At 35.3% G+C, this 16,084-nt stretch overlaps 1 protein-coding gene across 1 annotated transcript in view; it reads right to left on the bottom strand.

Moving 5' to 3' along the window:
* Positions 1–16,084, bottom strand: part of PTPRQ (protein tyrosine phosphatase receptor type Q) — a 99,156-nt gene that overhangs the window by 64,009 nt on the left and 19,063 nt on the right. The window contains 6 exon segments of the mRNA XM_009086994.4: positions 5,035–5,180; positions 6,736–6,896; positions 10,577–10,697; positions 12,965–13,066; positions 13,761–13,943; positions 14,685–14,966. Coding sequence (XP_009085242.3) covers positions 5,035–5,180; positions 6,736–6,896; positions 10,577–10,697; positions 12,965–13,066; positions 13,761–13,943; positions 14,685–14,966 — 995 coding nt within the window.

Raw genomic sequence — 16,084 nt, 5'->3', positions numbered from 1 at the left:
TAATGAGTGTGAGTATCCACTCATTAACTGACTATAGGCACACTGTTAGTTTTGCCCAATAGATTAGGTTAAGTCAACATCAGTAAAAATACAGAAAATTCAACCTTAATATATGACTTTCTTCTAGAATTAGTTTGGATTTCATACTAGCTTCATACCTAACTGAAAAAGGCTGGAAAGAGCTTTGTGTTATATTTGGTAGGTTAAGATACAGGAAACAGTGGATCAGATTCTAAGGTATTCAGTTAAACTTTCTGATACTCAAATGACAGAAAATATCATCTGGCCCAGAGGAAGCATTCTAACACCCTCTTGTTGATAATATTATTATTGTTAGCAACAATTAGTAATTTATAACAATATGCAATAATCAGATTTTTTTAAAATAAGACCTTAAATAATTACCTGAGTTTTCAAGGTAAAAATGTCAAGGCTACCATCAAGTTTTGATCCTAGATTTAATGGAAGTTTATTGATATGAACAGCTGAAAATTCAACTCTTAGTTTAAAAAGACCTTTACAATTTTGGCAGCTGTCTGGCAGTTAAGGACTCAGTGAACCATCATGAATAACAGGGCTTTGGTGGGTCAAAAAAACTATTTTAAGAGGTAGTTCCTTTACTGTGAGGAGCCCAAGGAGTGGAGATATCTCAAACTACTGATATGACAAAATATTTGGAAAAATAAGGAGCACATAATTAAGAGTAACAATGAGCAGGAAGAGTTGTGTGGGTACAAACTGAGAAAAGATGAAACCTGTACTAATTGTACCCTGGGGATAGAACACTTTAGGAAGTTTTACAATTAACTGTGGCTGCAGATGAAAGCAAACAGCTTAGGATCTTTGGCTACAGATGAAGAAATTCTTCCTTCTGTCCCTTTCTTCATCCATACATGAAAGAAGTTTTGACATAGCAAAGTATCAGATTATTAAAAGAAGCTAAGTGTAAGCAATACACTCAAGCCATGAAAGTGTCAGCAGAAACTAGTATCTTCTTCACCTCAGGAAGTGGCAGGCATTTCCAGTGGCATGAAGCTGTAGTTAGGTGTATAAGGAAAACATGGTGATGCTGCCACTGCTAAGCTTTTACCTCTGCTCTTTTTTCTTCTTTAGGTTCATTGTATTGCATTCTTGTTTTGAGCAGGTGAGATACTGTGAAGGCTAATCCAAGCCATCCTTCAAGGAGTGTAATATTCACTGTTCCAGTAAAAAACTAAGGGAAGTTATTTCCTTTTTGTCTGCTGTCCCATTCTGAGACCAGCTTTCTAAAAATTCGCAGTGTATTTTTAGTGAAGTTCCGCTTTTTATCCCTACTTTGGTCATACCGGTGAAAGAAAATGTTTGATTGTTAAGTACTACAGTACATTGTTTGCATCCCTTGTCTGGATCCCAAGGGTAGACAAAGTTGAATTTCACTCTCAACTGTATCCATTCATATTCATTTTGCTTGGCTTGAGGTAGAGGTTGGATGATTTGGGGTCAGATATTCAGTTGCTAGGAGGATCATTGGCTTTTTTTATGTCCTTGCCCCTGGTTCCCCTGTCTGGTTTGTCAGAGCAGGACATCTTTCATCTGTACTGAAATTCCTGCACTGGGGAAATTTATTGAAGCATATATTTATGCTTGTAATTGGCACCTTTCCACTTTCTTGTTAATCAAAACAGAAGTATATAGAAATTGAATAACAGAGTTCATTCAAGCCAATGATATCTTTCATAGATTCATATTTAGCCATGAGAAAGTTACTTCCATTGAGTCTTTATTTCCTGGATAGGACTGAGAATATGGACACTAGGATTGCATCAAGCACCAGGCAAGGCATCATGGAGCAACACTTGCAAAGCTGCTATTGCAAACAGTGAAATCTTGAACTGTAGGAACCCAGCAGTGTCACAGAGAAGTGAGGTGAAGAAGAGGTGCAGAGTCATGTCGTCTGTGAAGGAAGTACTCTTTGTCAGCATACATGTCATACCTTTATTTCACTGGGACAGGGTATACACACCAAGAAGTAGCATTTTCCCTAGACCTATGACAGCAGAAGATGAAAGATAAAGCTGAACTGGAATCTAGCCTAATGCAGGTGATGGTTTATTCTAGCTGGCTACCAGCCCTTCCTCCCTCTCTGACACATTTTCTTTTACAACTGTCAGCATCCCCATAGAAACAGCCCACTCATCTACCAAAATCCTTAAACCTAATCTCCATCACTAAATATTTCCTTCTGCTATTCTGGTCTTGAACCTTGGGTCTGAGCATCCCAGGCCTTCTGTCTGGACAGCTGCAGTGTTATTTTTCATGTAGACCAGTAAAGCAAAGAAACTATACATTATTTTTCTTACTGATGAAGGTATATAAATTTTCCCTTTTTGACAGAAAACTCAAATTTCTGCACCATGTCAAGGAGTAAACTGTATCTTTTATCTCAGGTCTTTTTTTGTATTTGGGAATTTTTTTCTTTAACAAAGTGCTTCACTCTGCAACTACTATCTTCCTAGTTTTAACATATTAATAGTCAGTGATTTCTATTGATTATGTTTTAATATGTCTGAGTATTTTGAGAATGTGTGAGAAGTAATAAATTGAGACAACAGAATAGCACAGACAGTGATAAACTGAGACAACAGAATAGTTTAGTATGACTTCTGTATCTATTTCAGATTATGAGAGCATTGGGAGATATTAATTTGCTTGATATTCTTCAGCAAGGGCGTTTATTCGGGCGTCTAGAAGTTTTGCTTTAAGACTTGGACCTCTGACATTATGTCCTGACAAAGAAGCAGAGGAAAGACTGGTAGAGAATGGCTGCCCACAATGTGAAAATGTGAAATGTGAAAAGATCACCCACTTTTTCAATTCTCCTGTATAATTTCCCAAACTGAAAATACAGTTTGGTTAAACATAAGCAGAATGGTGACCTCGACACAGAGTATCTCAGCCAAGGACTCTTTCTTTTCAAATATGTGCAATACAAAACTTAGCAACAGACCCTGCAATTACATGGTTTTCCTTCTAAATTACAGAGAGCTGTAAGCTATATGTATGCATACTCATACATGCAGCTTACAACTGTCTGTATATATCATATATATATATATAGCCACATATCAGGCTTATCAGGCTGACTTTCACACATGCATTTCTCTGTTGTAAAAGAAGTAATATAAAATATCTGACAGAAATGAGTTGGCTTTTTTTCACCTGTTTGAAATCTGTCTTGCATCCACAGGAATGCCAAGGTACAAGACTAGGACTGCAGTGTAGATTTGGTAGTTGCCATGCCAAACAGTGAGCAGACAGGATGTGAAGGGCAGAAGGAGCTAAAGGGAGTAGACAGATTAAGATTTGATTATGATTCAAGAGATTAATGTTCATATCCCATGGGCAGTAAGAGACAGATGCAACAGCAGCTGAAACCTATCTTCTGAGGGCAGAGGGATGGGATAAAAATCAAAGTCAAAATGGTAGGTTCCACACACAAAGGTAGAACTGTCAGCACTTTTCTCCTGACAACACATAATATGCCAAAGCAGCATCAACTTCCACTTGTGCCACCATCCTTTCCTGGCCTAACTACATCACATGATAATAAAAGTGAAGCCTCACCTTGCTGGGTCAATGCTACTGTGCTTCATCTTCCCTATCTTCCTCCTCTATTTCCAGAATCCTGGGCATATCCTGGGGGGTTTTATCTCCCTCTCTCTCAGTGTGCCAGCTTCACCTTACTCATTCATCTCAGAATTGCACTTTCCTAAAGGCAGGAGCAGTCCAAGTCCATAGTCCTCCTCTAAAATTGCTTGAAATGTCCTTTATAGGATGGGCTGGTTCCCAACTGGTGTAAAGTTTGTCCAGAGATGTAAGTAAAAAGCTGCTGCTGTAGCAGTGTGTGCAAACAGAGTCTACAATCTGAACTGCAGCCCTGATTTTAATCTCATCAGAATGTGAATTCATGGCACAGTCCTGCTTGCACCTGAAACTATGCAGAGCCCAGAGATGACATACTACATACACAAGTCAGAGAAGTGTATACACTGAAGTCTGTCTGCAATTATTCACTCACAGCTATTCCTTACATTTGTGAATATTTTTTTCTAGTTATCCTCAAAAACGTGCATGCCTCACCCTAGACATATCTTAATCATAAATTTATGCAGTCAAGGTTATTTTCCCTACATAATTTTCTAAATGAATTTATATTTCTTGTTTTTCTTCCATATGTGTAAAACTTGTGACTAAAAACTCTAAAGGAAGTTTATGTCTCTTATTATATTTCTGTACCATAATATATTTGCAGAAAGTAGAACAGAAACACTATATATGCAATTAATGTGTCATGCATAATTAAGAATGAGAGCAGCAACAGCAAAAAAACCTAAATGAAAATGTATCACCAAAATATTTATAGGATTTTGCCTTTTGAGCTTTAACTTCAGAATAACAATATCTTTGCTTCAATATAATAAACAGTATATTGAATATTCTGTATAATTTCCTTTTCTGTATGATATTCAGTATAATTTCCTTTTAAGAGTAAGAAAAATATGAAAAACAAATGCATTCCCTACTTTCACATTACCCTATTTTCAGTACTGTACAAGCATGTATTAAAAAGTAAAACCAGAACCAGAAATTGACTCACAGTGATAAACTGGACTAAAAGAAACACATTTGAGGGTGTGCCATGCATGTACCGGGTCTTGAGTCCATCCACTACATATGTAAAGTGTGTATATATATTAGATGTATGTGTGCATATATATGCATATGTGTGTGTGTATACATATAAACTTTGCATAATGGAATATTTCACAAAATCTGTTGGCAATAATGCTTATATTATATGATTGCTCAGTGAGATGCACAATGTAAAGTATATGATTACAAGATGTACTTCTGTGTTTGTAAGTTTAAAATCTGCATCATGATCAAGGAAATATGAGAAACCAATTTATTGATAACTATAAAATTGATTTAATCTTTAAGTAATTATTAGAACATTTAATTTACTTCTACAAAAGAATATAAAAAAAAGCTTACCTGTATGAATAGTCCTGAGTTGTTTTTGAAATAAACTGAGTAGTACAGTATATTTCCATTAGGCTTTTGAGGAGGAGACCAGAATAGCATTATTGATGTGGAAGTAAGGTTTCTGTATGTAACATCTTTTGGTGGATCACTTGGTGCTGGAAAAATGTTAAGTTTTAGCATACCTAAAGCTTTTGTACCTCAAGATTTTGTACACTTTAATACCTGAGGATCATCCACTAGAGTATACAACATCCTATGGAAAATTAAATGTATTTCTGATTATTGTGTAGAAACTGCTTCACAAAATAATGAAATAAAATTGTATATGTAAAATGAATTTTTAAAACACTTTTTCAACCATATTTTTATTTATCTGCATTTGTAAACAGATAAGATTTTTCTTATCAAATTTTTCCTGTACTTACTGCTTTGTGCACATAGAAAATCTAATTTGCAGACATGGAAGTTGACTGAGTTATGTGTCTATGCTCCAAATACAGTTAGTGGGGAAAAAAGAGGATTTTTTTTACAAAACCTAAATTTAAAGCCTTTTTCTTTCTGATTATAAACAGAATTTAAGCTCCCAACTCATATAGGTGACACAGATACTTAAGCTTGGACAGTATGATAATTGATCTTTTTTCCTCTTTTCTCATCCTTTGAAATGTGCAGGAAGACCTCTGTAAGCCTTCTTCCATTAGTCCCTCCTCCTATTTATAAAGAATAGCAGCATATGGTTCTTCTCAGTAGCAAAGTGATGTAGGAGAGTTAAATTAAATTCCTTAAGTCAGTTTAGGAGAATTTAAATCCATATTTCTCACCATCCAAGAAAGTGCTCTACAGAATTTGCAGTAGCTTGAACACTATAAGTTACGTTTCTCTCTTGCTACATGCTGCTCTAGTTTGTGTAAAATATTAAAATATTAATTGGAGGGGGAACCCCAGGACCAGTTCCCTAAAGTCTGTTCCTATAAAGTAAATTCATATTTCCATACCAGTTTCAACAGCAACTGTGAATATCTACAACCTGATGATGTAGACAGATTTTGGAGGGATGGCTCAGGTATATACTATCCTGTAAGTGGTTGGGGAATTGTTGATATCTATGCAGAGTGATTCTGAAATATGCCTGCATACTATCTGTTTTTCAACAGAATATAGCAATATGATTGATGGAAAACCAGAAGTAAAACTTAAAGTGAATGAATTTCAAAGCACAGTATATCATGTGATCATATAAAAGGCACTTTCCATGTTGGAAGTATAAAATTGAAATGGAATAGACAAATCAATGTACACTTACACTGTTCATTTTCAAATTAAAAATATTTCAGACTTAAGAGGGATACTCTAAGAAGTATTTTCCCTATCAGAAATCGTGTCACAGCTGCTTAAAGCAAGGATCTATTAAAATATATTACAAAAATAATATTATTTATTTCAAAGTTTAGAATGAAATTATTTGGATCTTATCTGTCCCAAAGAGAAATGTTAAGTTTCTTTCTCAGTAAATTAATAGAAATAACTATCATAATTTTATAGAGCCATGGATACATGTATTCACAAAGATAGAGCCATACAGATAGGTGGAATGTCTCCCCTTTACAAGTCAAATGTCTCTTCTACTTTGCTGGCTTTATTAACTTAAATAAGGCTGACAGAATTTTAAGGTTGAATGAAAAAAAAGGTTTATACTGTATATAAGCTTACCTCCTTCAGAAGTTCTGAATGTTATAGTATCACTTTTTATGTTGCCATCTCCAAATCTTGTACTTGCTGTTAGGTAAGCACTATACTCAGAGTTATATTCTAGGTCTGTGAATTCCAGTGATGTTTCTGTTACATTTACACTCCTCTTTGACATTTTATTCCTAAAGAAAAAGTATTTTATTAATTGTACACACAACAATTTCTCTCTCTATATATATAATTATGGTGTTTTTTGCAAAAATGGAAAATGCAGTATCATGTTAAATACAAGTAGTTTAGGTTTTTAAAAGAGGCTAGGATAACTTTTTCTCTTTTATGGTGAAAAGCTAACTTTTGTACCATGGCATCACAGAATGGCTCTTCCTTTTGTTTCTTAAAAAAAAAAAAAACACCCCAAAACCCACAGAAATATGTTTGCTAATTGCACCAACAAAGACAATGGTTATATGAAATATTAAGGAGGAGTATTTCTATCTATTAACTGCTTTCAAATGGTTATGTGGTACCCTTGGGAAGGACACAGTAGGGCATAACTTAACTGTCTCCCTGGACAGGAATAGCGAAATATAAAAAGATTACAGCAGGGAGCATGCCCTACTGTGACTCTGTGAAATTGGTCAGAAGGCTGAAGTTATAAATGGAATAATAGAAGATGATATGGAACAGGAATTAGCTGGTGCTGAGTTAATTCTGGTGGAATGTAGCAGAGGATCAGAATGGAACTCCGGTCAGGTCAAAACCCGCCTAGAAAGACTGCAAGATGTAACATTAATAAAACACTGGTATTAGCATAGGTATGAAATGATTATCAGGAAGTAAAATAAGGTACAGACATAACTAACTTGAGTTCAAAAAGCCTTATATTCCTCATGAAGTTAACATAATCTTTTAAGAAAAAAATAGGAGGAAAATAAAAACCTAACATTCCATTCCTTCAAAGGTTTCTGTATGAGTAGGTGTCCTGTGTCTCTAATAAGATTTCATACAGATGATAATTTGATAATTAAAACCAAATGTCTTGCTTCAGAAATCACTATGAAACTTTTCACAAATGACAATGTGTTCTAATACTAAAAAAAAGAAAAAAGTGTTTCAAAATTAATGGACTTTGATCCCTTGATAGCTGAATGACTGTTCCATTAGAAAAGATCACCATCTAATATATTTGAAATAAGGTTACATTAAAAAACAACTGGAATGAGAAAATGTATAGGAATGAAAGAAAAAAATCCTTCCTAACCCTCAGATTTTGAGTGGAATGTCACTTGACATGGGAAACACTCTTGGTAAGAGAGAAAGTTAACATTTACATTTTTCCCAAACTTCTGACCTTTTTAATAGTCAGTAAAATTTACAAGAGATTGCAGCTGCAGTTATCAAACTCTAAACAAAGAAAGAAATTTTTTCCTGGATCTTTGCCCAATGTATTCTTAGTATGGAAATACATATCTGGTTATAATTTAAGTAAGAAGAAAATCCACAGCTTAGTGCTGTGAACATTTCTACTCTGAGTAACTGCGTTCTTACATCTGAGTTGCCAAAAAACATTTCCACAACCAGGCACAGAAACGGGGAGCAAAACCTGGAGGTATTTCAAGGGAAGTTGATTTTCTGTTTAGAAACTGTAGAGATTGCAATAAAAATAAGAAAACACTGATCAAAGTGAGTGCAGCCTTCACAGACAGTGAGATAGTACCTAGCAGAATAAGTCATGCCAAGAAATTTTACTGAAGAAAAAAAATATAAGGTTTTAAATCCCGTTTTTTTCAAAAATGCAGAAAACATGGATTCTAAGAAATTGCATAATTCCACTTGACAAAGACAGGTATTATATTTTCTTAAAAATCTATACCTCCAAATAGACCTAGTCAATAAGTATCTCACAAAAATTTGCAGAAAAGAATAATGCCAAAAAACAATAGCTACATACAAGTTCAGCAATTTTGGTAATTGCACCTTTAATACTCTAAAATTACATTTAAGGAGTATGAGTTTCTGGGCTCAAGGAAAGAAGAAATTTGCTTTACTGCCTGCTAGTGCCCAAAACCACCTTGTCCTCTGACAAGTTCCATGAAATATAACTGAAAACATTGCAAATGTCACCCTTTCTAGTCTACTGATTGTGGATTCTTGTTCCAAATTAGCTAAAGAAAAGTTACCAAATTGTCTATAACTGTTGCAAAATATTTAAGTGAAGAGAATGAATATTTATTTAACAACTGTAGTAACCTTCTTTCTGCTTTATTGAGAAGCACTGGGATTAACAGTCTCCTCTAAAATATATTGAATACCTCCCAAGAGCAGCAACCATATAGCATGACAATTTGCCTTGTCAAATCTCCCCCAGCAGAGCATTTGATGAAACTGTAGAGACAACTCTTTTAAATACTTAAAATTATTCTCCTTCCTCCCCACCCCTCACTCCCTGCCAAGGAAGGAGTGAAGTTACGACCCCTTTGAAGGCAAAGGGAGTTTTTCTCCAATGTCCTTGCCTTAACATGATACCTAAAGCCTCTCTAAATTTAGGTATGGCACAGTAAGGAAAGACAAGATAGAGCAAAAAGAATATGGGCAAGGCTTAAAACAAGAAGTTGTGTGGTTGCTTAATTGCAATATTAAGAAAAATGGATCATTTAAGAGTTGGGGTTATTTTTAAATAATTCTGTCTAAATCTTTTCTCACAGTAACAAAAGCAGTAAGCTAGAAGGGAACATAAGGAGGAAAAGTTGCATAACCTCAAGTCTTAGAACACAGCGTGCATCAAAACCATAACCCTTACTATAAAGTAACTCTTCCCTAGCTTGAGGACAGTCCTTATTTTAAAGAGCAACAGAGGTTCCCAGTAGAGTAGAACTAACACGAGAAGACAAATTCACCTATTCTGGAAAGAAGAACTTTCTCCTCTTCACTTCATCATCAACTTAACTAGGAATTATAATTAAAAAAAAAAAAAAAGTTGTGACTGAGGCCAAACCCCACCCCACAAACAACAACAGAAAAATGTAAGCCCAAGAGCAGTATGCCCATAACAACTGAGGATTTGCACATCTGGTTCTTGTCTTATGTACTTTAGTATTTGCTTCCTGCACCTTAGCAATGGCAATGAAATGGTGAAACTTAAATGCAATATATTAAAAGTGATCAATAAAAACCGTTTTCACTTCCAGTAGAAGTTATAGATCTTTGAAGAGATGGCACATCACTGGACCAAACTATGCTTTGCAAGGAATAGGACAGAAGCTGCAAGTTTTAAAGTGACAAAACTCCTTTGTAAAGGTGAAAAATATGACAGGAGGAAAAAAAAATAATAAAAAAGGCCAGATAGGAAAAACTAAAAAATAATAAATAAAAACTATCTTAAAAATACGTGCTTTCTATGAAAGAAATAAATACAAAATACAACAGTAGACATAAAAATTGATAGCTCATACAAAAACTCTGAACCTGGCTCTTATACACTGTCTATAAAAGGAGGCAATATTTCTATATTTTAAGCCTATTTCAAATCTCCTTGATAATTCAGCATGGGTCTGCACCCTGCCTTGCAGCAGGCCCAATTAGAATATAATGGAAATAGGCACCATGCTCTAGTTTAAATCTGAGTTCACTTACTATGCATAACCTTTGGAAAAAAATGTTGAAAATGCTTATAAAATGCTCAAATTATTCTCCCAGTTTTTTGCTATTCTGAATTTTAATATAAAGTCCAGTATTTTAAGCGCTGGATGAATATTTGTTCTCCCAAAACACGTATTCAACATATTGTGTAACAAAAACCTAACATTCCTGATAGGTTACAGATTAACATTTATCCTCAGAAGTACTTCCAGAAAAATCTTACCAGACACAAACTGTGTAATAGAGGATAATTCCATTTGGCTCCAGCGGAGGTTTCCATGACAACTTCACAGTGACACCCAACAACTGTTTTACAGAGAGGGCTTGTGGAGGAGAACTTGGAGCTATAAAATGAGAGAATAGGACACAACATCTTGTTAAACACCGAGGATCGGTGGGATACACAGCAACCTTAAATAGGCTTTGAATTATTTGTGATAGAAAGTTGACCTTGTACCACACTGGTACAGTATCCATCAGCCAATGTTGAGGCACAGCTTCTTTTCCTTTTTCTGACAGATGATAAAAGAAGATTTTGCATGGTGTTGTTAGAACATCTGTTTCTGTGATTCAATGGAAAAAGTACTTCATGAGAAAACAGAGCAATGGCGAGGTCACAGTGATTCACCTACTGCCCAAGTACATTGCTGTAATTTTTTTTCCCTTCTAAGAAAAACAAGAGCTTTATAGATATGAACACATGTAAAATACAGCATAATAGTTCCCTTGAGGAAGAAAAAGGTGCTGTAAAGAATTATACAAAGCACCAAAAGGTGGAAATGTGGATAAGCATGGCATTGAGAGATGATAAAATAGTGGGATAGTAGACAGCAGTAAAATCTAGTCACTCCATCAAATAAGGACCACATTCATAGATTTAACGTGTCACAAGGGCAAATGAAAAAATAGGCATTCATTGAGTTCTTTAATATTAATTTTAAGATGATCCCTAGATGATACCATATCCCAACCCTGCAGGGAAACATTGTAAATAAATGAAAAGGTTAGACCACGTTTGACTTTATTCTAAGGTTCTTATCAATTTTACTGAGGACAAATAACTAATGTATGCATAAATTATATTGCTTTATTATCAGCATGTCATTGAGAAATTAATCTTTATCTGCATCTTGATTCATGGACCTATGCATCACTATGAAGTAATATTAGAATTACATTTGTTTTTCTCAAATTAAACCAAAGAGCATCATGCACTAAAAATTCAGGTCATAGCTGTAGTCATGCATGAAAATTGAAAATATGAGCATAACTATTAACAAATCTATGAAACATTTGTTCTGAGCCTTGGAACACTGTGTTCCTGTAAATACAGAACATGTGGTGTATTATAAATATTGTTGTTTTTCACTTCTTGTTCCTTTCACTATCTTGAAAGTTGGCATAAAGGTTTTATAACTCCTTATATTATAGAAAAAATTATTTTACATTTTTCATGAACAAAGATTCAGTGCATTAGTGAGTATTCAGTATTTACTGGTGAAAAAATGTTGACAGCTGTATTTTACTTCTTATATTATCCTCAGCGGCTATATAATAAAAGACCTATCATATGGTGAATATCATGTTTTTGACATGTCTAGTTAATTCTACAATTCTTATTCAGGGAATTTCTGTTTGTTTGTTTGCTTGGGTTTTTTTTGCTAAAGATAGAAACTACATTGGTCTAAATAAACATAATCTCTGCTAAAAAAATTGGATTTATCCAATCTAGCTCTTTATAGTTTGCTCCGGCAAAATAACTCTTGAGTAAAGATATTTTACTGATGGTGTGGCTGTTGAGTTGCTTGTGTCAATGCTGCTTTAGGTAGGTTCCCAGAGATTTCCTCCTGAAGCAAACGAGAAGAACAGACACAGCCTTTTCCAAAATGTGACTCACAGCACCTAAGTTAAGATTTTTGCTAGGAATTTTTTTTTCAGGATTTGCCTGTAAGAACTAGAGAGGTGAACAATGATAACTTCACACATATTGTGTACTGAAAGTAAAATTTTAAGGTTCCTCTACTGGTTTGTTACCTTCTGTAAAAATTAACAGGTGTTGCAACAACTGTGTTTTACCCTCAGCCTGCACATGCCCCAGCTCACTTTGTAAGTCCAGTGCTGCAGGTGATGGACTTTGGGCATTTTCATAACATTAATAATTTCATATCTATCTATGTGTACCTGTACATGCATCAATTTAGAATAATACAAGAAACCCCACAGAAATGTCCCTGGACCATACAAACTTCCTTTTTGTGGTTTTCCCTTTCTCCAGCTCTCACATGACTGAAAAACCAAATAATTCTACTATGTCATGTATTAGATTAAAATAATATGAGTAAATTAAGATACTTCAGATTAATAAAATATTGGTAAGATCAAAAATCCATGCACAGCAACTACAACCTTTCATACAGCTTGTACTGATAAATTTATTGGTAGATAGTTGGATAGATAAATATGTTTGTGTGTAGATACATAGGTACAGACAGAAATGGAGAGATATAACTGCCAACAAAAGTGCATGAAACTTAAAAACAACTGACATGAAGTTTAAGAGTAAATTAATGCAGGTATTAAATGATGCACTGAAACTTCTGTACTGACTTACCATCTTCATCAGTTAGTATATGCAGAGGTGAACTACGAACACCCTCTCCCATTGCGGTACTAGCAGACACTTCTACAGTATATTCTGTATATTTACTTAAATCTAAACAAAAGAAAAGAATAATTCAATAAAACAACAATTCAATGGAACAAACTGTTTTTTTAATAGACTGCAAGTATTTTTGAAGTGGTGAATAAGCCTATCACACTGATCTGTGTAATTACAGACTGAAATAAGCATTGGGAAAGCTTGGAACACAAAATATTTTGGAAAAGAAGGGGCAAAGCCCTAATTATGAGTTTATACTTCATATTCCTAGAATGCTTTGCAGTTTGTCCTTGGCTGTACTCTGAATGTAGCAGTGAAGGTACTGAGCCCCCAGAACTGATTGCTGTGCAATAGTGACACAACTTAGCAATAGTGACAGAACTTAGGAAAAGATGAAAAGGTGAGTGGAAATAGATATATTCAGAATATATTCAGAATAAGAACAGAAAGATATGCAGGTGACTTGAGGGTTTACTTTGTTACAATGATAGGTCTGCAACAATATCCATTGAATTTCCTTGTACTTTAAACACCTAAAATACAGTGAGATATATGTTAGGCTCTACCATTCAATGCCCATTTCACCCCACTATGACAAGACGAGTTATTTCTCAGGACAGGGAGCAAAAAATTTTCTGTAAGGGCAAGAAGGGTCAGGTCCAACCAATGAACTAATAGATCTCTGTCTGTTGCACACTTCCCAGACAAACTCACAGTTGCCCTAGGTTTCAGGTCATTATATACTGGCCTGTAATATGTAATGACAGAAGGGTAGTGTTTATAACTCTTTGCTCAGTCCCATTAGTCCTCATGAGATATATTGTGTAGGCCTGTATGATTCCATTGGGAATGGACGGTGGAAAAAACGATAATTCAATTTCCATGGATGAGATGTTCCTATAGGTTACGTTTTCTGGTGCAGAAGCAGGAACTAGAAGAAAAAAATTTTAGAAGATTTCAGGCAGTTTCATTGATTTGGAAAGAATTCTTATAAACCGGTTTCAATGAAACACATTGTAAATATTTGGATTTGTAACCTATTTTTTTTTAATTAAATACATTTTAAAATAGGTTGAATTTGAAGATCAAAATCCCTTAGACACACACAGTACCAACAAGGTCATTAAAAAAAATTATAAAAATCAATTCAGCTTCATCACTGTCATGTCTGTGCTCGGCCATGGTCCCAATGATACAGTCCCTGCCTGACATGGCAGCCCAGCCTCAGCTTGGCTCCCCCTCTGCAGGCCTGCCCCACTGGCACTGGGCTCTGTCTGGCTTGGTTACTGTCACTGAACCTGTGAAATTTCTTTCCTGGCTTGACTTCAGACCTGCTGCATCAGCAGGAGGTGTTTGGCACTCCAGACCAACCCTGGTTGCCGCGCCTTGCCTGCTCCATGTGCTTTGCAGCAGGGCGGGGAGACAAGTCCTGGCTAGCGAGGCCTCTGCTCAGCTGGCCCAGGGACCCCTGGGCTCTTGGCTCCCCATTCCTTACCAAGCACCTGGCCTTGCTCTTTTGCTTTGTATAGAAAAGAGAAAAATGGGATTCAAACTCACTGCTTGGCAAAGTAAGCAAATACTTTTAAAATTATTGAAACTTATCTCCTGGCCATCAAAGGTTATCATAAAGCAACTTCTTGTAAAAAAATTTCAGTTTTTAAAAAATACTCACCAGTTTCAGAAGTTCTGACCAGAAGCGGAAAAGATGACTGATTCCCATGGCCAAGTCTGGTGAATGCTCTTACTGAGATGTTGTAGAGAGTATATGGCTTCATTTCACTTAGTAATATACTTGTAGATGAGGCATTTTTAATAAAAAATTCGTTGGAATCACTGTACAGAACTTCGTAGTGAGTTATGAGACCATTAGGCTGCTCAGGTGGTAACCATCTCAGATTTATTTCTGTAGCAGTTACATTTATTAATTCTAAGTTTTGAGGAGGGGAATCTGGTTCTGCAACACATAAATCAGAAAAAACATTTTCAAATAATTGAATACAGAGATGAGATCATAAACCTATTGGATCCTGGCATTGGATCCCAACTGTACCAAAAGAGCTATACTTATTTTCTCAATCTCCTTCTCAAAGCCTTACCTTAGTTAATTTTGATATGTCTCTTTTTTATCCATAAAACTAGGCATCTTTTTGCATTATGAAACTTTAGCTTTTCTGGAATTTCTTTTCTCATCCACTTCTAAATCTATCTGGAACCGAACTTACTAAGAAAAAAATTTCTTCTCTCTACCAGTCTCATGCAGACTGATCCTTCAAATTCCCTCATTGTCTTCTTCATATTCAGTTCTTTAAACTTGGATTAATGTCCTCTGCTTTCGTTGTAAATAACCACCCTTAGTACTTAATCAACTATTGAACCAAGAAAGGGCCTGCATGCAGAGTAACTAAATTCCATTTAGAGAACCCTGTGTAAATATTGCACACTCTGGTGTGAAGGTCATGCACAAAGCAAGTCCAGCTCCAGGGTGGTGTGTGGCTCAATCTATTGGCAATGTATGAGCTCATGTGACTCCAGTGAGCTAATAAGACATGGAAGTGTTGAAGTGAGTGGGCTGCACTTGTGAATAAAATCAGCTCTGAATGTCAACTTCACCACTTCACCCCTGAAATAATCTGTAAAATCAAGATAAAAATATACTACCTACTCAGGATCATAGGATTCAGTTTGTGTACAAATACCCATTTGCAGATATTTCAGAATTCATTATGAATTTTTTATTTTTGCCAAAAAGGTCCCACGGATCACTTTCACTCCTGATTTCTGAGCACATGAAAGTGTTAACTGTAACAGATCATTGCTCTCTGGATGACAAGACTACCCACATGAATATTTCCCATGTGAAGAAGATTAATTTTTAATTTAAATGTATTTTGCCATTTATCTGGCATGGTAAAATATTTAAATGCAACAGCCTAGTTTTTCCATCCTAATGTGAGCTATCTAAGACAGTTGTAGTGAATCTTTTACTTGGAAGCATCTCTCCTTTCAAGAGTCAAACAAATTTCTTTTTTAGGTTGGCTAAAATTAGGACATATGAATCTCAGCCTGAATTAC

This window comes from Serinus canaria, chromosome 1A (assembly GCF_022539315.1).
Source record: "Serinus canaria isolate serCan28SL12 chromosome 1A, serCan2020, whole genome shotgun sequence".
Lineage (NCBI taxonomy): Eukaryota > Metazoa > Chordata > Aves > Passeriformes > Fringillidae > Serinus > Serinus canaria.
The sequence above is the reverse complement of the archived record's forward strand: the minus strand, read 5'-3'. Positions and strand labels throughout refer to the sequence as shown.